The sequence below is a fragment of the Rutidosis leptorrhynchoides genome, chromosome 3, assembly GCF_046630445.1.
Source record: "Rutidosis leptorrhynchoides isolate AG116_Rl617_1_P2 chromosome 3, CSIRO_AGI_Rlap_v1, whole genome shotgun sequence".
Classification (NCBI taxonomy): Eukaryota; Viridiplantae; Streptophyta; class Magnoliopsida; order Asterales; family Asteraceae; genus Rutidosis; species Rutidosis leptorrhynchoides.
In genome coordinates this window covers 148,188,434-148,210,338 of record NC_092335.1, presented here as the reverse complement: position 1 = coordinate 148,210,338, position 21,905 = coordinate 148,188,434, and the positions used below count along the sequence as shown (strand labels likewise).

Genomic DNA, 21,905 nt, shown 5'->3' with positions numbered 1-21,905 from the left:
GGACTTCTGGAAAATTTATTTTCAGATAGTTCGTTTCGAGTAAATGTCTTTTCGTTCAAGACTCGCCTAAATCCGATATATGGTTTAGGATTTATAGCCTTCCGAAAGTCACTACGCCTTTGTAACGACATGCTGAAAATTCTGACCTAGTCGCGCTTGAATCGTCGCCACGGTCAAAAGACATCGAGTTAGGATCTGAAAATTGTAAAGCGGTTAGAGGACTCACATACGGAGCCTTGGCCACTGACCACGCGTCTTTTTGTTTTGTATAGAGGTCGTAACAGCTGCCCGAAGTCAGCCTTTTGTTTCGATCTCTATACTTGTCGAAAACTTACTTTAGCTTTTACGAATGATGATGATGATGATACTTAAGACTTAATTTATTCACTTTTAAACTTTTGGGGACAATATACTGACTTAGTGACCTTTGACTTAGGTTGACGACCTTTCGGACCGACTTACTACTTGCATACTTTTCATATCGACTTTTACTGCTTATTCACTGTGAGTTATAGCTTCCCTTTTTTACTTTACTATTTTTGGGACTGAGAATACATGCGCTTTTTATGTTTTACATACTAGACATGAGTACTTAAACTTTATATATGTGTGGGTGATGTAACGGCACAAAGATTCCCCTTAGCACGGTAACGTTTAATCATTGGTTTTTGAACCAGTGAACGCGAATATTAGATATGGATCCATAGGGTTTGACATCCCCACTAGGGCTAGTCGCGCTAGCATTTAACGGGTGTTTGATACTTCGAGAACATACGCACTCGCCAAGTGTACTGTTAGGGGATAATATTACGGTAAGTTAGTTACGGGGTGCCCACGGATAAGCATATACTTTATCATACTGATTTGAAATACTGACTTAAACTGCTGGTTGAAGCACTGAAATTCCGTGGTCAACATTACATTACTGATTACAAACAAACTATAGCTCACCAACATTCGTGTTGACTTTTTAAGCATGTATTTCTTAGGTGCTTAGACGTTGTTGCTTCCGCTGTTAGACTTGCTGTTATAGTCTTGGTGTATAGACTTGCTGTTACAGACTCGCTGTGTTAGACTTCCACTGCATTGTTTAAAGATGTCTCAAGCATAGAACATTTATTTTGCATTCGCAACTTATGTTATTCTGAATAGTGGCTTGTAACGACCTTTGTGTCACGTTATCTTTTGTAAAACAATTGAAGTTATCTTTTCATGAATGCAAAACTTGTTTTAAACAGCATGTAGCGTTGTAACCATGTAATGATCATGTTGTTGATGATCCGTACACGTTGATTTTTTACGGGGCGTCACACTAGATATGGTAGAAAATGCAGTTTTAACAGAAGGAACAGGATCAGAAGTAAGAATTTGACTTCTAATTGGCACATAGACATCATCAAGACCCATTAAAAACTGCATAAGTTTTAAAAATTGATTATGTTCTTGAAATGACTTATTTGCAGATACCATATCATTAATTTTAATCATATCATCAAATTGTCTCCACATAGCATTCAACTTATGATAATAATCAGATAAAGACTTACCAGATTGACTACATGAATTAATTTTTTGACATAGATTAAATGTAACTGAAGCATCAATTTTATCATAGGTTTCTTTTAACTCATTCCAAACATATTCAGCAGTTTTAGAGAAAATTTGACCATTGTACACATCTTCAGATAATGACATTAAAATCCAAGTAAGAACCACAGAATTACATCTATCCCATTGACCTAATAACACTTCATCATCTTCATACTCATATCTAACACATGTACCATCAATGAAACATAATTTATCTTTTAGTTTGTAAAGCAAGTTTAATAGCACAAGATCATACATTATAATCTTCAGTTCCTTTTAACTTTTGTGTGATTAAAGATGCACCAGATGTGTCACTAGGATGCAGATACAAAGGATCATTAAATTCAAGCTTACTAATCTTAGTAATACCAACAGAACTAACAGAACTATCATCAGACATGGTTGCAGCAACAAGAAGAGAACAAATAATAATAAAAGAAACAGTAGACACACAAATTTAAACAGATCTAAACAAACAGTAAACAAAAAATCATGCAATGATTCAAATACACAGAATAAGCAATAAGAACAGTAAACTAAAATAAATAGCACACAATAACCGCAACAAATCCACGAATAGACACCTGTAAGGAAAGAAAACAAACCCCAATTGACTGGTTACTAACCAGGAAACCTGTAGAGATGATTTAAAGTATAAGTGGTCAAGATCTTACTACGCTTGATTAGGTATTCATATATATCAAGGGATCTAAATCAAGATTTGGGCGTAGAGATCTGGTCAAAAGGGTGAAAAGAAAGCTCAAATAAACACGAGACTCCCCTTTGTAGAATCGATCAAAGAAGAATCCAAGAAACAACAGTAGCAGTAGCAGCGGAAGAACACAATTAGGGTTTTAAAACGAAACCCTAATTTTTAGATCAATGAACCTCAACACCCACAGGATCAACAATCGAACCCAAACACAGAGAATACACTCTTCTTTCAATCGACTGAAAGAAGAAAAATCAGAAACACCGAAACCCTAATTTTCCAATTCAATTGAAAAACTAGCAAAGAATACGATCGAATCAATCAACCTTGCCGCTCTAATACCATGAACAAAAGCACAATGAAACAATCTTCTAATCACATGAAGTAAAAACTTCCAATCACCGGAAGTTAAAAAAAATAACAAAAAACCAGAAAAATCCTAATTACAATCAAAGATTGTAACTAAATAATGGTTCACACAGTCAATCACAAACAAGTTCAACAGATTTGAACTTGTTTACACTCACAGTAGAAGTAATCGAATCAATACATGATGAAACCCTAATAGGGTTTGAGAGAACAATCGAATAAAGAAGAAAACAAATTCAGATTATAAATAAATTAGAAAATAAATAAACTTATATAATACCTTAAAATTTCACTTCAGCCCCCTCTGGTTCACTCTTGAAGTTTAGCAACAAAGTTTGCTTGTTTCCACTTTGACCACCAAACCTAACTTCCAGAAATGACTTCAAGGCCCCTGCAAGTTACTTAACCCATAAATAAGGAACCAAAGATAACAAATAGTCCATGTTTAGATTACAATATAATTTCAATAAGTTTATATTTGAAGATAGTTGTTGGAGGTTATTTTGAAATCCGAAAATAGAGCTTATTTTTTACTTCGAAAGCTGAAACTCTTTATTTACATGATTAAAAAGGTAACTGAATAAGAGATCTAATAGGTATGGAATGAATTAACAAACAATTAATATACATTAATTATATGAAGGGGAGGTATGTAATTATTATTTTATAAACTACGAGTTTATTTTAAAAGTTATCTAAAAAGCTAATTTTTAATTTTTCTAGTGTTTATTTGTTTTCAGCCAAACACACTATAAGAGTATATATCTATGGGAAATTTTAATCCAAAAATTCAAAATGCGTTTTGTCAAATCTATACTTCATGATACGTATACATCGGACAATATATACATTTTTTTTACCGGGTTGAACTTATAATTTCATGATTGATTATGATGTTTTTTAAATTTTATTTGTTATTTGTTTATTCTTTATAAATCATCTCAAAACATGATCACGTTTAATTCCTAATCATACTTCAATGTTGAATGGGATAATTTTGTGAGAAGCCGTCTTTAGTAATAGTCTATGGGAAAATAATAGACTCAAGAATAATGTATAAAAATAGTGCAAAGTGGAAGTCAAGTAAGAATCTAATTGAAAAACGCGTCCCCATTCATATTCATATTCATATTCATATATACAAAAAAAAAAAAAAAAAAAGCAAAAAAAAGCCGGTGCTTCATCATATATTTTCTCCGCCAATAACACCTTTAAATACACATCTTTGCATTCATAACGTGGCGTGTTCCAGCCTTTTTTTCTCTTCTTCTAAGTAACGAATTTTCTCATAATCCTATACGAGTATACGTATTATATAAACTAAACAGTTTCACCATTTCATTGTAGGAGTTTAAAAAAAATAAAAATAAAAATGTGTGTTGCATTTGAGGCAAAGAAGGATGAAGAGAAGTTGGGATTGTTGGAAGAGTTTATAAAAAAAGCGGGTGGTTGTGCCATTATCGATGGCGGTTTCGCTACACAACTTGAGCTTCATGGTGCCTCCATTAATGATCCTTTATGGAGTGCACTTTGTTTGATCAATAATCCTCATCTCATCTCTAAGGTAAATTCAATATATACATTTGATCTTGATTCAATTATAGAAATGCTAATATTTTTATGTTACGGGGATTAATTAAATTGATCGAGTAGGGAAATACTTTTTGTTTGCCAACCCCGTTTTAAGGGATTACTTACTCGTATTATCGGAGATTTCTGATTTTAAGAATTTTTATTATTTACAATAAATTCTTAATCCTAGGTTGGCATAAGAAATTGATTAGGTTGCTTCAAATATAACCATTTCAATTAAGTAGAAACTCCTAAAACTAACTTATCCTAAGAAGGAATCCTTTTTAAGAATATCCATGTCGTAATCTTTTATTGGAGAATTTTAAACATAGAGAGTTAGGTTTAAGTATATCATATTTAAATTTTCAAACTATATTTAATGAATGACAAAGTACAAATATTTCTTTTTAATATTGACTTTCATTATATAATTTTGATATTAATATTATTAATGTCAGGTTTAAATTAAAAAAATGGAATTAAATTATGTATAGTAAGTTGAATTTCTGAGCCCCAAGTTAATAACAAGTTCTTTATTACCCAAAATAGAATAAATGTTTAGAATAATGAAATAGATTATATTTGTCGAGAAGTGCAAAATCGTATGAATACGACCCACGTTGTGTATCTTGATTAATTGGATTATTTCTTTTATCATTTTTCTTTTTTGATTTCCACATTACACTTCTTATAATTTTTTTTTTAAGTTTTGAGTTACTAGTAAATATTCAATAATATCTCTTTCTCTCTTCAAGTACAGATTACTTTTTCAAACATCTATTAAATGTTAAAGTTCTAATTAATATTAGGATATTATAATTTCTCCGTCTTATATTAATAATGTCTAAACAAAAAATACATAGTTTAAGAAATATTATTATTATTACACTGATTGAAAGGATACTCTTATATTATACTTGAAACGAACCTCAAATCGGCACCAAGAGATGATGCACGAACCAAGTGCCCATCGCAACTCGAGAGACAATCGCCCCTTATAAGCTAAAGCGGTAGACTAATCGAGTATCTCCAGGTTAACAACTAAAACCATGGTAGGAGATACTAATTATCCACAACTCTAAGCTTATAAGGGATCAATATTTTCAATATGTAGCCGATATGGGACGGGTTATTACAAACTCTCACACTTAAATTTCTCACGTCCTCGTCAGGCCGAAACATTCTTAATACCCAGGATCCATACCCACGAGATGTACGAGCATCGTGCTCGTCACACCCCGTGAGGATACCTCGGGAGATGCACGAACCGAGTGCCCGTCACACCCTGAGAGGCCTATGGCTCTGATACCAGATGAAATGACCCTCAGATCAGCCCCAAGAGATGATGCAATAACCGAGTGCCGGTCGCAACTCGAGAGACAATCGCCCTTATAAGCTAAAACGGTGGACTAATCGAGTATCTTCAGGTTAACAACTAAAACCATGGTATGAGATACTAATTATCCACAACTCTAAGTTTAAAAGAGACTAATACTTTCAATATCTAGCCGATGTGGGACGGATTATCACAATACTACTATGTCAAATGCTCTTTGATCTAGTTATGACCTTAAATAAAATATTCATTTTTTATTTCAACAACTTCATGCTGAGTACCCCTCCATCTACTAATTTAAAAAAAAAAAAAAAAAGGAAAAAAAAAAAAGCAATCGTACTTGTATATTAAACACACGAGGAGGAGTATAACTCCTTACAAACACGAAACCAAATTACAAGACCCTACACATCAGAAAGTTATATACATATATGTTGCAGATGAGGCAACATATTTATACATCAGTATGTTCTAATAATTCACCCACCACACAAGCTAGGACTTGTAATTTATGAGAGCCACTCGATCTTCACCTTTTTTCAACACTTTGAAATCCACTCGCATGATTTAAGTTGAATTTGCAATAGAGCATTCAGACCATTCCAAGATTTATTTGCGAAGACTTTTTTATTTCGGTTCCACCATATTAGATATGCACATGTCCATTTAACCACTTGCCATATTTTTAAGCCAATGCGCGATAACGGACTATTACTCTTCCCTCTAAAGGCATCATCAATACACCAATTAGAAACATTACCGAAGCCCCACCATTTATATACCCTTTCCCATATATCAATAGAATGTTTACAAAAAAACATAGCATGATCAAGGGATTCGATATCATGATCACATAGCGGACACCGAACCTAATTAAGATCGATACCTCTTTTGTCAAATTCCACACGAACCAGGATTCGACGCTTTAAAATTCTCCGTAAAAATACTTCCACTTTCAAGAGACGAAGCTGTTGCGCAGTGTTTCCTGTCGAGCATTGCTGCCACGTAAACTACCATCATAAATTAGCCTCGAGACTTCCTTAGAATAAAATAAGCTGTTGTCAGATAACTTCCAAACCTAAGCATCGTTGCACCTGTCAGATTTAGATTATGTAAACAGTCTGTTAGTGAGGTTAACCAGGTCATATGCCGATCTTCCACTTGAATTACATGTCCAATTCCAAGTACAAGTATGTTGCTGATTAACCCAATTAACCCTATCGCAGACCATAGCTTCCTTTTCTGCCTCCAAGTGGTATAGCCGCGAATACTTGATCTTCAATGGAACATCGGTGAGCCACAGGATATTCCAAAAGGATGTGGGTTGCACCGTCGCCTATGGATCTCAAGAAGGAGTTGCGAAAATTTCCAACAATCTTGTCTATCTCCCAACCTGCACGAACAATATTAACCCAGACACTACCCTTGCTCTTGGGCCTGATTAAATTAGTGGTTGAAATCAAGCCAGTAGGCCCGTAAATGGAAGAGATTACTTTGGCCCTAATTTTTTCAAACATATGATAATTTGCTAGAATGCCCAAATTTTTGAAAACTTCCATAGTCTTCGACATCCAAAATTGTAATATGACAAGAATACCCGAAAGAAATTCAAATAATCTTTAGGAATACTTAGAGCACTCATTACAGTGACTATAAAAAGCAAATTGTTATTTCGGGGAGGAGGGAGAAGATTTTTATTGTGATTTAACAGTGTTAAATTTTGAACTTTAAGAAAATTATCAAGATTTAGTGTCAAATACTTGTGAAAAGATTTTGGGTGATGTGATAAAATATGATTGAGAGTTAGGTGAAAAAGTATAAATTAATATTAAATTAATAATAGAATAGATATTTACATGTGTTAAATTTTGATTGGATATAATAAAACTGGCGCTCTCCGTCATGTGGGTAACTAATGCTCATTTTCGTCACTTTTCTTTCCTTGTAACTAGGGATGACAGTGGATCGGAATAATCGGATGATGTTATATCCATATCCATTAAATTTTGTTCATCCATATCCATATCCATTTAATTTAGGTTCATCCGTCCATATCCATATCCATTTGATTCAGCGGGTTAATGGATATCCGTTGTATATTCGATGAGTCTGACAATTGTAAATATATAATCTTTATGTTTTTGATTTATTGCATTTATAATTGTAATTACTCATCTATTGTGAATTCAATCGAGAAAAATACGTTACAATATCAGTAAATATATGCTTAAACTAATCTAAGTGTGTAATGCTTAATATTATTAGTAACAATTTAACAATTTGAACTATCATAATCCTTATTTTTGTTAATAATTTAAATTTTATAGGGTATATGTGTGTGCTTATGCATATACTTCGTATTTTAGTAAGTATATATACACGCATAGATGCATTCAGGTGATAATTGATATATTCATGGATGATAATTTTTCATCCATATCTGATCCACATTATATTTAGATCATCCATATCCATTATCCGTCCATCTAAATCATCCATATCCATTACAAATGGATCGGATAGATATACATGGATTGATTGACATCCCTACTTGTAACAGGGATCAAAGGCGTCACTCTTGTTCCAGCTCAGAATTTGGGCGTTACTTTTTTAGCGCCTTATAAGACTACCCCTTACGAGGCGTCTTATTCTCTTCAAGCCTCACATCATGTGCCAATTATTTTACATATGTGGCTGGTGGGTAATGAAAAACGGATGACCCTTATGGGCGTGCTTTTCCGGGCGTCGAGCATAAATGAAATGGAAAAGAGGAGGCGTCGTTTATTATTTATTATTATTTTATCTTGTTTTTTGCTTAATTACCAATTATATATTACCACACCATCTAAAACCTTTCAACAACACTTCTCACAACCTTTACCATAACACACGTTTAAAAAAATGAAATCGCCACATCACAATCATTCCGCTCAAAAACTCTAAAAATGCCTTCACGGCATGGTCACTATAACGAGTAGTCTAAGAGGTGGTTTTAGAAAAGTTTCTCGAAAACTGTAACAGTACTCCAAAAGTTTTCCTGACATTGATTATTGGTAACTGGTAATTCAGTATAAATAAAACAAAATTCATACTGGTGAAATTTTGATAGTTAAACTTATATGACATTTGTGTAACCTTATAATACTTGAATAATTTATACTTCATCATCCAATTTTAGACAATGTACCACTGTCTACTGATGGATCAAAAAATGCAGGTCCACTTGGAATATTTGGAAGCTGGTGCTGATATAATTGTAACTTCTTCATATCAGGTATCTACATTTTGTCATATTTCATATCATTATTATGTTAACAATTAAAATTAAATATTTTAATATCATCTTAGTTCATAAATGTCACTACATTTTTACTTGAAACTCAAGCTATAGACATGTAATTGTATTGGTGATTTTAGGCTACTCTTCCTGGATTCATATCAAGGGGACTGTCCCTTGAACAAGCTGAAAAACTATTAGAAAAGAGTGTTAAGCTAGCTACAGACACGCGTGACGTTTTTTGGAACACTGTCGAAAAATTTGGTGATCATTCATATAATAGAGCTTTAGTTGCAGCCTCAATTGGAAGCTATGGTGCATATCTTGCTGATGGCTCTGAATACAGGTAAACAAATTGTTAACCATTCTCTACAATTATGTTTCCTTTTTTCATACTATTGAGTTATTTCTAATTTATACATTTTTATTTTGCCTTTAGTGGTTATTATGGGCAAAATGTTGATTTGAATAAGCTAAAAGACTTCCATCGCCGTAGACTACAAGTTCTTGTTGAAGCCGGTCCTGATTTGCTTGCTTTTGAGACCATTCCAAATAAGCTAGAAGCTCAAGTTAGTAACTTTTTAATCACCCTTTTAAGTTCTTGAAATTTTTTTTTTTTTTTGTTGGAAGCTTTTGATCCTAAATTAAGTTTTTGATCCAACAGGCAATTGTAGAATTACTTGAAGAAGAAAATGTTCAAATTCCATCTTGGATTTGTTTTAGTTCTGTAGATGGTATAAATGCTCCTTCGGGAGAAAGCTTTGCTGATTGCATTCAATTGCTTAATCAAAGCAAAAGAATCGAGGCTGTTGGAATAAACTGTGCGCCGCCACAGTTTGTTCACAGCCTCGTTCAAAAGTTCAAGGAGGTACTAAAATTTTACTCTTGCTGTTAAAAAAAAAAAAAAAAAAAGAACTTGGTCGATGATAAATTTCGTGTTAGTGTTTTTTGTGTGTTAAGTTTCTGCTATTTATTATGAATGATCTGTTGTGCAGTTAACTAATAAAGTGATTGTGGTGTATCCGAATAGTGGTGAGACATGGGATGGTGTTGCGAAAAGATGGATGGTGAGTCAATTATGATAAAGAAATGTTGTTTGATGTTTTTTTACAAGCTAAGTACGTTGGTGTTTGCTGATGTGTCTTTTTTTTGTTATGTAGCCATCCAAATATTTTAATGATGACAAGTTTAAGGTTTTTGCGACAAGATGGCGCGATGCTGGAGCCAAACTCATCGGTGGTTGTTGTCGAACCACGCCTTCGACCATCCGCAGCCTCTCAAAGGTTTTGAAGCAGACTAGTAATTGAACTAAATATATATGGTTTAGGGTATTTTGTATGTAAGCATGTTGTCATGTAAGTCTTAATATCTTGTTCCTTTATTGTTATTATCATTTTCTTTCTTTTTTCTACTATAAAATGATACTCGTAGTTAATGTTTTAAAGATATAAAATTTCACAACGGTTAAAGAATAGTCAAATCCACTTAGATGTGAGTTGTAACCATGTGGGTTTGTCATTTTGTTACGTCTTAAGTCTTAACCCACATGGGTTTTGTGCTAGGTCCTATTTTGACTTATAGATTATATCATACACATTGTTATTTATGTGGGTCCTGTTTTGGGCCTCTAATTATACTATTACTAGTTCGGTTTTGCTATTTGATTTTTTGGGCCTTATTACAATTACCCATTTCTAGTTTTATCATTTAAACATGTAAAATCTTTTTGGTCTTATTAGATACGGAGTAATTCAAATTTCTGAAGAAATGTGTGTCATAATTCATATATCACAAGAATGAATCAAAATAAGGGTACTCAAACCTTAACACTGAATATCTAAGAAAAGTATCTCAATAGTTCTTTCCTAATTCATATAGTTATGTGTTCCTTAAAGATTAAAGAAAATTAAGAGGACGCGTTCATATGTAATCGATGCAATTTTCATTTTCAAAATCAGAAATGTAGGAAACTATATATAATTAGATTCCATTGTCTTAGAAAATATCACCAAAAATCGCAATTTTGAACAGGGTTTTGATTTTTAAAGTTTTTTTTTTCTCTGAAAAATGGAGGTGATTTCCGCAATTAAACGATCGAACACTATGATATCATATTACAAAAGAAAAGTTAAAAATTCAATGACTGCACGACAAGAAATATATTTTAATCATTGGGAAAACACATAGAAATTGGGGTTCAGATTTTTGGATTTAGCCTTCGTAGTTGGGCTGAAGTGCCATACTTGGGCTTTTATTTCTTCCTTTATTAACCACTATATACTAAAAGTGGTGGAACTTTAGGTCGCTCCAGCCAAAAAAATTGTCATTCAAGATCTTGCATTCACACTTCGAATTTTCACTTAACACCCCCCCCCCCCCCCCCCCCCCCCAAAAAAACTATCTTGAGTTGTTAAATTCTACAGGGGTTAAAATCATAACTTCAATTTTTAATTTAAATCAAAAAGGAAAACTCACCATAAATTTCAACGGGCCTTATCTCCTTACTCATCACGAGTTAATTTTCACCGCTACCACCATTAAACTTAAAATAATTTACAAACAAAACGAGACTAACTACGTCCGAAACTGATACCTTTTTAAAAACGCTAACCATACCGACATTTAGACGGGTCTTAACACATGGGTCATTTGCCTCTCTGTATATACCAAGGTTGAAAAAGACGTGAGACGGGTCCGAAACGTTAGCGACCTCAAAACGTCGCAACGGAAAAAACGGGGTCGAAACGGATGTTGACTAACGTTGACTTATATATATATATATATATATATATATATATATATATATATATATATATATATATATAAAGTTGACCGTTTTTTCCGTCTTTGATCGTTTTTTCCCTTTTTCCGTCTTTGACCGTTTTTTTCCCGTGTTTGACAGTTTTTCCCCTTTTTTAGCGTTATTGACTGTGATGGCCCCGTCAAAACACTTAACGGCTCCGTCACTTGGTCCCACAGCTTGATCGAACTTAAATGAATTTAACAAACGACATTGCATTCTTTTATTTCAAAAATTTCCCAAAAAGGAAAGCATACCAAAATATGTAGTTTAAAAGTAACCCAACATATTAATAATCCAAAGTTGACACAAAACAATGTCAACAACCCACAAGTATTAATTATTCAAAAACCGAATGCAAGCCAAAGTTTCATAAATTGTTTCATTAAAATCTGCCCAAATGCATGCAGACTCTTCTAAACACAGCGGAAGCATCACATAAACTCAAGTACCTGTGAAAACATGCGAGTAAACTGTCAACACAAAGGTTGAGTGAATTATAGGTTTAAATAATTGAATAAACTTTAGACCACAAGATTTAAAAATGTTAGAAAACATTAAACATTATTCCATTATCAATGAGCCACCTGGTAACCACTTAACCCTTTATTTACCCTTGCCAAACACAATAAAAAAAAATACACTGGACAGTGTATCTACAACAAAATACGAAGTACTAAATATTCCGATTATAAATTGCTAGCGCGACTAGCTCGAAATGGAGTTGTCAAACCCGATAGATCTATCCGTAGGATTCGCGTTCACCAGTAGAAACCAGTGATTACAGTTACCAGACTAGGGAATATTTTTGTCAAACTCAAAATGAATAATTTAAATTTAATTGTCACTTGTGTTTAAACGTAAAATAAAATGCATGTAATCACATCCCAAAAATATACTTTGAAAAGTATGTAAAAACGGGACTATAACTCACCTTAATATCGAAGTAACCAACACAATTAAGCGAACAGCAAATGTAGCACAGTGATCAGGAATGATCACAACGCCGACCTATAAATAAAGCAGGTCGATATAAATAACTAACTTAGGTCAAGTCTTAGTATGATAGCTATTGTACATGTTGCAAGTAGACATAGAACAATACTCATTATGCATCGGTTTGATCGGAACAGCTTACGGACACACACTTTCTATTTTTAGAAAGTTTCTATTTTTAGCAGGTTTCCATTTTTGGAAAGTTTCTATTTTTGGAAAGTTTCTATTTTTGGAAAGTTTCTAAGTTAGGAAAGTTTCCTTAATTAGAAAGTCAACAAAAGTCAACTGAAAGTCAAAGTCAACCGAAAGTCAACTCAAAAGTCAACCTGGGTCAAACATAGTCAACGTTAATTTTAAAAGTGTAAGTTATAATAATAATATAAGTTATAACGTTTATTAAAGTTAAATATGTCTAATTATGTCATAACATAAGTTTAATTAAATTAAAATGATTTATTAAAGTTAATATAAGTTTAAATGATATAATTAATATAACATAAGTATTTAATTAATTAATTAAATATTAGTCATAATATAAGTATTATTAATTAATAATAAATTTTAAATCATATCATAAGTATTATTAATTAATAATGAATTATTAATCACATCATAAGTTTCTAATTATAATTATTAAATCATAAGTATCTAATAATTAAATTATAATTAAATAATAACTAAGCCTTATAAAAATTAAATAATTAATTAATCCTTATTATAAGTCTTATTATAATAATCTTATAATATAAGTTTAATACTTATCATAAGTATTTTCCATTAATAATGAAGTATTATTAATCATATGTTTAATTAAAATGTTAATTAAATCATAAGTATTAATTAAATGATATAATAAATATATATCATAAGTTGTAAATAATAATAATTACTTTTTTTTTATCATAAGTAATTAAATGATAATGAAATACATTACTTATATCATAAGTTTAATAATTAGTCACAAGTTTTAAATCAAAAGTTCATCGGGTCGTATCCTGAGCCCCGGGTGTCGGTTTTCGGCGAGCCTTACATATATCTCCGTCTAAGCAAACCACCCGACACTTTGATACACTCAATAACACCCTAATAACAGTCCACAAGTCATGATGTACAGCCATTACACTACTTGGAACTTCAATTCACTCAAAATCGTGTTTTAGACGTAACGGGTGATTCGTGGCTCGGATTGAGATGACCCAAACATGAAACTTCGCCCCACCATCAGTCCTAACACACTAACACACCCTAAAGTCACCAAAGATGGTCACAAAGTCGGACCAAACCTGGTTCATACCAAAATCACATTTCAATCTTAACAAAATACCACTTTGATCATATCTAGGGCTCCGGGAATCGAAACGACATGAATCCGGAGACTAAAATTAATGTCTTGATGAGAGGAACTCATCTAGATACTTTATTTTAACTTTTATAACAGTCATAATTCCGGAATTAAATAAAAAGCTGTTGTCCCAATTATATCAAACCGAAAACATACGTATTCGAGTAATTCTACGCATACAAACACCATTACAACAACAAGTAATCATCATACTATTAATATATAATCAAAATACAGAAATATAATAAAAAATCAAAAGTTCTAGGGTTAGGGTTTATACCCTAGTCGAGAAATGAGAAGTATAATCGCGTAGAGAACGGAACGAGGAACGCGTTGGTGTTGTTTAATCCTTGATCCAAGTAATAAAAATTGATGAAGATGATGATGATGGGTGTTGGTGCCATCGCCAAAAGAAAAGAGGGAGGAGGAGGAGAGCAAAAATAAAAGCTAGGTTTTAGGGAAATTTTGGTGGAATGAAAATAATCACCAAAAAAAGAAATCAAGGGAGTAATACTCCCTCCCTCCCCCCATTCGGCCGAAATTGGATGGGATGGGCCCCATGGTGGGCCAAATTGCTAAATATGAAATCCCTTGTGGCCCGAAAGCCCGAACGAAACTCGAAACGCGAAAACACGCTTACGCGATTAGAAATTCGGAGAGATAACAAACGCGCGACGAAAAATAAATATAAATACTCTATATAATTATATAATCTTAAAATATCATATTTAAAATAATTAGGATTTAAATATCCCAAAAACGCGACCGTTGGTTTGAAAACCGAAAAGATTCGCCGGATAGAAATCCGCGACACGTAGAAACGTACAAATTAAAATATGAATACAATTATTCACATAACACTTAATAATTAATATATTATTATTAATTTAATAATATAGGTCATAGAAATGACGTAGCACAATTAACATTTAACGATCATTAAATAATTAACAGTAAAAGATAACGGAAAAAGTAGGGTCGTGACAGTACCTTCCCGTTACGGAAATTTCGTCCCGAAATTTAAGCAGGTGCAGGGGTTGACTCAGCATCTGGGAACAAATGCGGATACTTCTGCTTCATCTGATCTTCACGCTCCCAAGTGAACTCGGGACCACGTCTGGCGTTCCATCTAACCTGGTCAATAGGAATTCGGCTCTGCTTAAGAGTCTTAACTTCTCGATCCATAATTTCAATAGGTTCCTCAATAAAGTGTAGTTGCTTATCAACATGAAGTTCTTCCAGAGGAATAGTCTTGTCGGCCTCGGCCAAACACTTCTTTAAGTTCGACACATGAAAAACATCGTGAACATCACTGAGTTCTTGTGGCAATTTCAAAAGATATGCCGCCGGTCCAACTCTCTCAACAATCTCAAACGGTCCAACAAAACGAGGACTTAACTTTCCCCTCTTATCAAAATGGATCACACCCTTCCAAGGTGAAACCTTTAACATAACACGATCACCAACTTGAAATTCCACATCTTTCCTTCCTCTATCGGCATAACTCTTTTGCCGACTTCTAGCAGTTCTCAATCTTTCTTTAATCTGTACGATCTTCTCGGTAGTCTCGTGAATAATTTCTGGACCTGTGAGTTGAGCATCCCCAACCTCATTCCAGCTAACAGGAGACCTACACTTCCTACCATACAGAGCTTCAAACGGTGCGGCTTGAATACTTGCGTGATAACTGTTGTTATAAGAAAACTCAGCTAGCGGCAAATATTTATCCCACCCATTACCAAAATCGATAACACACGCTCGTAACATATCTTCTAACGTCTAAATGGTCCTTTCACTCTGACCATCTGTTTGAGGATGATAAGCGGTGCTCATATCTAACCTAGTTCCCAAGGCTTCCTGTAAAGATCGCCAAAACCTCGATACAAATCGACTGTCTCGGTCCGAAATAATGGATACAGGAACACCATGCCTAGAAACAATCTCCTTCAAGTACAAACGAGTAAGCTTCTCCATTGAATCTGTTTCCCTAATCAGAAAAAAGTGAGCCGACTTAGTGAGTCGATCTACAATCACCCAAATAGTGTCATAGCCACCCGCAACTCTCGGTAACTTAGTAATAAAATCCATTGTAATTCCTTCCCACTTCCACTCGGGAATCTCGGGTTGCACCAAAAGTCCAGACGATTTTTGATGTTCAGATTTAACCTTAGCATAGGTCAAACACTTAGCCACATACGTAGCCACATCACCTTTCAAATTTGGCCACCAATACAGTTCCTTAAGATCATGATACATCTTTCCTGAACCAGGATGAATAGAGTACCTAGACTTATGAGCCTCATCCAAAACAAGTTGTCGCAGTTCCCCGAACTTCGGAACCCAAAGACGTCCTGCAAAGTACCTAGTACCATCTGCTCGAATCTCAAATTTCTTAGCCATACCTCTTACGTTCTCATTCACAAAATTCTCTTCCTTTAAGGCTTCTTGTTGTGCCTCAAGAAGCTGCCTTTCGAGGTTTGTTCTAATTGTCATATTCAAGGCCCTAAACCTGCGAGGTTCAGCCCTTTCTTTACGACTCAACGCATCCGCCACAACATTGGCCTTACCCGGATGATATAAAAGTTCACAATCGTAATCATTCAACATCTCAATCCATCTTCGTTGTCTCATGTTCAACTGTTTCTGATCGAGGATATGTTGAAGACTTTTGTGATCTGTGTACACAGTACTCTTGACCCCATACAAATAATGTCTCCAAATCTTAAGCGCAAAAACAACGGCCCCCAACTCTAAATCATGAGTTGTATAGTTCTGTTCGTGAATCTTCAATTGACGTGACGCATAAGCAATAACTTTCTTTCGCTGCATCAAAACACAGCCAAAGCCTTGACGCGAAGCATCACAATAAACAACAAAATCATCATTACCCTCAGGCAGTGACAATATCGGAGCGGTAGTCAACTTCTTCTTTAAAATCTGAAAAGTAGCCTCTTGTTCATCCTTCCACTCATACTTCTTCCCCTTATGCGTTAAAGCAGTCAGAGGTTTCGCGACACGAGAGAAATCTTGAATGAACCTTCTATAGTAACCTGCTAATCCTAGGAACTAACGAATCTGAGTAGGAGTTTTCGGAGTTTCCCACCTTTCAATCGCCTCAATCTTAGCAGGATCAACTTGTATCCCTTGTTTACTAACAATATGTCCAAGGAATTGAACTTCTCGTAACCAGAATGTACACTTAGAGAACTTAGCGTACAACTCTTCTTTTCTTAATAGATCGAGCACTAACTTCAAATGTTCTTCATGCTCTTCATCACTCATCGAATAAATAAGGATGTCATCGATGAACACAATAATGAACTTGTCCAGATAGGGTCTAGACACACGGTTCTTAAGGTCCATGAACACAGCATGTGCATTTGTCAATCCGAACGGCATAACAAGAAACTCAAAGTGACCGTAACGGGTGCGAAAGGCAGTTTTCGAAACATCAGATTCTTTAACACGCAACTGATGATAGCCGGAACGAAGATCGATTTTTGAATAAACAGATGAACCCTGAAGCTGATCGAACAGATCATCAATTCTCAGAAGGGGATAACGGTTTTTAATAGTAAGCTTGTTCAACTCACGATAATCAATGCACAAACGGAAAGAACCATCCTTCTTCTTAACAAATAGAACAGGAGCTCCCCAAGGGGACAAACTAGGACGGATAAAACCCTTGTCTAACAACTCACGGAGTTGACTTGACAATTCTTGAAGTTCAGAAGGCACAAGACGATAAGGAGCACGTGCTACAGGAGCAGCACCAGGAACAAGATCAATTTGAAATTCTACCGCGCGTTGCGGCGGAAAGCCAGGTAAATCTTCGGGAAATACCTCGGGAAAATCTCTAACAACATGAACATCTCCAACGCTCTTCGTTTCTTTATCGGAATCAACAACATGGGCTAGAATAGCATGACAGCCTTTGCTAAGATGTTTAAGAACTTTCAAACAGCTAATAAGATTTAACTGTCGGCATTTCTTATCTCCAAAAACCATCAGCGGCTCTCCAACCACATTAGTAATACGAATAGATTTATCATAACACACAATCTCAGCACGATTCGCAGATAACCAATCCATCCCAATGACAACATCAAAACTACCAAGTTCAATCGGTACCAAATCTATCTCAAAATCTCTACCAGCTAAACTAATGTTACATTTACGATGCACAGTATTAGCAGTGAGTACCTTACCATTAGCTATTTCAACAACATAAGTATTGTCTAAAGGAGTTAACGGTGTTTTGATTTTTGGACTTAATTTACTCGACATAAAACTCAAATCAGCCCCTGAATCAAATAGTACATAAACTGTTAAATTGTTGACCGAGAATGTACCAGTAACAAGTTTAGGATCTTCCTCAGCATCCCTAGCGTTAATGTTGAACGCTTTTCCTCGTGCGGCCTCTGCAGTCTTCTTGTTGGGACAGGCATCACGGAAATGCCCCGGCTTCCCACACTCGTAATAAACTCTCGGATTACCACCATTATTCGGCTTTCCATTACCATTACCATTCCCACCTCTATTACCAGCATTATTACCACTATTACCACCTGCAGCAGGAGTAGTCGAACCCGGCAGAAGCACCGTACAATCCTTAGCAATGTGTCCCTGTTTGGAACACCTCTTGCAAGTCACAGTACAGAAACCATCATGAGCCTTGTAACAACGAGGACACACACGCTGACTGCGGTTATTTGAACTAGAAGTATCCTGCTTTTTCTGCTGACCTTGGCTTTGATTGTGGTTATTATCCCACTTTCTCTTCCCATTATCAGCTTTCTTAACAGTCTCTTCACTGGGTTCGGTTACAGCAGCCTTGCTTCTTCTCAAGATCTTATCATTCAACTTATGAGCCATAGACATCGCGGCCTCAATAGTCTGGGGCTCACTAGATTCAACCCCATGCTCAATTTTCTCGGATAGCCCATTAATGTAAGCTTCAATCTTAAGATTCTTATCGGCATAAACATTAGGGCACAACAAAGTCAACTCAAAGAATCTCTGCTCGTAGGCATCTAATTCGGTGCCCTTCATTTTCAAGTTTTTAAGTTTAACCTCTAACTTCTTAAGCTCACCCCTAGGACGGTAGCGGGTGATCATTCTTTCCTTGAAATTATTCCAAGTTAAACCATAAGCCACATCATTTCCCAAACTGTTAACCAAGTTGTTCCACCAGGTCAATGCACTATCCTTCAAAGTGCAGCTAGCAAAATTAACCTTGTCCTCCTTTCGGACTCGACTAACCCTGAAAATAGACTCGATTTTCTCGAACCAGCGGGTAAGTCCTATGGGTCCTTCTGTACCACTGAATTCCTGTGGGCGACTTGCCATGAACGTTTTGTGGGAGCATCCCACCTGATTGTTATTCGCATTTGCATTAGCATTCACTACCATAGCAGCAGCTATCCCTTCGTTAATAAGACGTTGCATACGGGCTTCGTTGGACTCTCTAGGAGGCATGATCTTCAAAACAGAATAACACAATGCGTCCTGAAACCACAAGCAACGCGTTTAGTACTAACGGTTGTGTTATAAAGGAATAGATCGAACACGAAAAGATTAACCATTAAAATAATAGTCAGTAACCACTATGAGTAATAACATGATAGTTATGATTGGTATAGAAATAACCACCACATGCATACATATTTTATGATAACATCATACAACATACATAGCACCTAACATACATGATCTATATTATGCATAATATAACATGCCAAGAGTCACAACATCAGAAATAAAATGTGATAATGATAATAGATGTCATAAAAATAACCATCCATACATAATGAAAAACATCCCATAACAAAACCTTAATAAAATCCTCGGCAAAATGCCGTACATAATCCAAAAATGTATGTATGAAAGGACATTAAGTCTTATGAAATAGGTAATCAATCATGAATCATCATATCACATCTGCTTAGAGCGGGTGTGATAAGCTGGGCCAGCATGAGTCTCGGCAGAAGGCTCATACTTCCGCAACTTTCCTTTCACTTCTTCCAACTCTAACTTCAAACCACGAACTGTGCTCTCTAGAGCCTCGAACCTAGCATCAACTTCACGGTTACGCTTACGATTCTCGAACCCCACATTGTTCTTGAAGCTAACAAATGAATCCATACTAGCTCAAATCTGGTCTATCATCTCGTTATGTGGCAAAGTACGCATACAATCACTAAGAGCATTAATATGCGTCACTTCATTGTAAGCCCTGTTCATATGAGTAAGGGTGGAAAAGTAGTAGTAAACCGGATCGTCGATCAAAGGTTGACCAGCACGACGTCTGGCAGCAGCCGGAGGAGCAGGAGCAGCAACGGAGTTATCGCTCTAAGTCGACATCTGCAAACAGTAAAACCGCAAACAACATACCAAAAGATATAAATGCTAATGATATAACTTATACGAAATGAAATGCATAATAATGCTATAGCAAAAGGGTCGGGCTGTAGACTAGACTCTAATGCACCCTAAGAACCACGGGTTGACCACATTAAGACCGCCTAGTTCCCTACAACCAGAGCTCTGATACCAACTGTGATGGCCCCGTCAAAACACTTAACGGCTCCGTCACTTGGTCCCACAGCTTGATCGAACTTAAATGAATTTAACAAACGACATTGCATTCTTTTATTTCAAAAGTTTCCCAAAAAGGAAAGCATACCAAAATATGTATTTTAAAAGTAACCCAACATATTAATAATCCAAAGTTGACACAAAACAATGTTAACAACCCACAAGTATTAATTATTCAAAAACCGAATGCAAGCCAAAGTTTCATAAATTGTTTCATTAAAATCTGCCCAAATGCATGCAGACTCTTCTAAATACAGCGGAAGCATCACATAAACTCAAGTACCTGTAAAAACATGCGAGTAAACTGTCAACACAAAGGTTGAGTGAATTATAGGTTTAAATAATTGAATAAACTTTAGACCACAAGATTTAAAAATGTTAGAAAATATTAAACATTATTCCATTATCAATGAGCCACCTGGTAACCACTTAACCCTTTATTTACCCTTGCCAAACACAATAAAAAATAAATACACTGGACAGTGTATCTACAACAAAATACGAAGTACTAAACATTCCGATTATAAATTGCTAGCGCGACTAGCTCGAAATGGGGTTGTCAAACCCGATAGATCTATCCGTAGGATTCGCGTTCACCAGTAGAAACCAGTGATTATAGTTACCAGACTAGGGAATATTTTTGTCCAACTCACAATGAATAATTTAAATTTAATTGTCACTTGTGTCTAAACGTAAAATAAAATGCATGTAATCACATCCCAAAAATATACTTTGAAAAGTATGTAAAAACGGGACTATAGCTCACCTTAATAGTAACGAAGTAACCAACACAATTAAACGAACAGCAAATGTAGCACAGTGATCAGGAATGATCACAACGCCGACCTATAAATAAAGCAGGTCGATATAAATAACTAACTTAGGTCAAGTCTTAGTATGATAGCTATTGTACATGTTGTAAGTAGACATAGAACAATACTCATTATGCATCGATTTGATCGAAACAGCTTACGGACACACACTTTCTATTTTTAGAAAGTTTCTATTTTTAGCAGGTTTCCATTTTTGAAAAGTTTCTATTTTTGAAAAGTTTCTATTTTTGGAAAGTTTCTATTTTTGGAAAGTTTATAAGTTAGGAAAGTTTCCTTAATTTGAAAGTCAACAAAAGTCAACTGAAAGTCAAAGTCAACCGAAAGTCAACTCAAAAGTCAACCTTGATCAAACATAGTCAACGTTAATTTTAAAAGTGTAAGTTATAATAATAATATAAGTTATAACGTTTATTAAAGTTAAATATGTCTAATTATGTCATAACATAAGTTTAATTAAATTAAAATGATTTATTAAAGTTAA

At 34.8% G+C, this 21,905-nt stretch overlaps 2 protein-coding genes across 2 annotated transcripts; one reads left to right on the top strand and one right to left on the bottom strand.

Moving 5' to 3' along the window:
- Nucleotides 1-1,230: 1,230 nt before the first annotated feature.
- Nucleotides 1,231-1,990, bottom strand: LOC139900487 (uncharacterized). Its single transcript, XM_071883256.1, has 2 exons — nucleotides 1,872-1,990; nucleotides 1,231-1,771 (listed from the first exon to the last, which is right to left on the bottom strand). The coding sequence occupies exons 1-2, from the start codon at nucleotides 1,988-1,990 to the stop codon at nucleotides 1,231-1,233; spliced, it is 660 nt and encodes a 219-aa protein (XP_071739357.1).
- Nucleotides 1,991-4,043: 2,053 nt separating this feature from the next.
- On the top strand, nucleotides 4,044-10,323 carry LOC139896899 (homocysteine S-methyltransferase 1). The gene is made up of 7 exons (XM_071879539.1): nucleotides 4,044-4,235; nucleotides 8,797-8,853; nucleotides 8,997-9,202; nucleotides 9,296-9,425; nucleotides 9,521-9,724; nucleotides 9,852-9,923; nucleotides 10,017-10,323. The coding sequence occupies exons 1-7, from the start codon at nucleotides 4,044-4,046 to the stop codon at nucleotides 10,161-10,163; spliced, it is 1,008 nt and encodes a 335-aa protein (XP_071735640.1). The 3' UTR covers nucleotides 10,164-10,323.
- Nucleotides 10,324-21,905: the final 11,582 nt, after the last annotated feature.

Bases quoted from the DNA above. Each gene is read 5' to 3' on its own strand.
- LOC139896899 (XM_071879539.1), top strand. From the start codon at position 4,044: ATGTGTGTTGCATTTGAGGCAAAGAAGGATGAAGAGAAGTTGGGATTG. The intron at 9,203-9,295 runs GTAAACAAATTG...TTTTGCCTTTAG, and splicing joins GCTGATGGCTCTGAATACAG to TGGTTATTATGGGCAAAATG. The intron at 9,725-9,851 runs GTACTAAAATTT...TCTGTTGTGCAG, and splicing joins TCGTTCAAAAGTTCAAGGAG to TTAACTAATAAAGTGATTGT.
- LOC139900487 (XM_071883256.1), bottom strand. From the start codon at position 1,990: ATGTCTGATGATAGTTCTGTTAGTTCTGTTGGTATTACTAAGATTAGT. The intron at 1,772-1,871 runs GTTAAAAGGAAC...TACATGTGTTAG, and splicing joins GCATCTTTAATCACACAAAA to ATATGAGTATGAAGATGATG.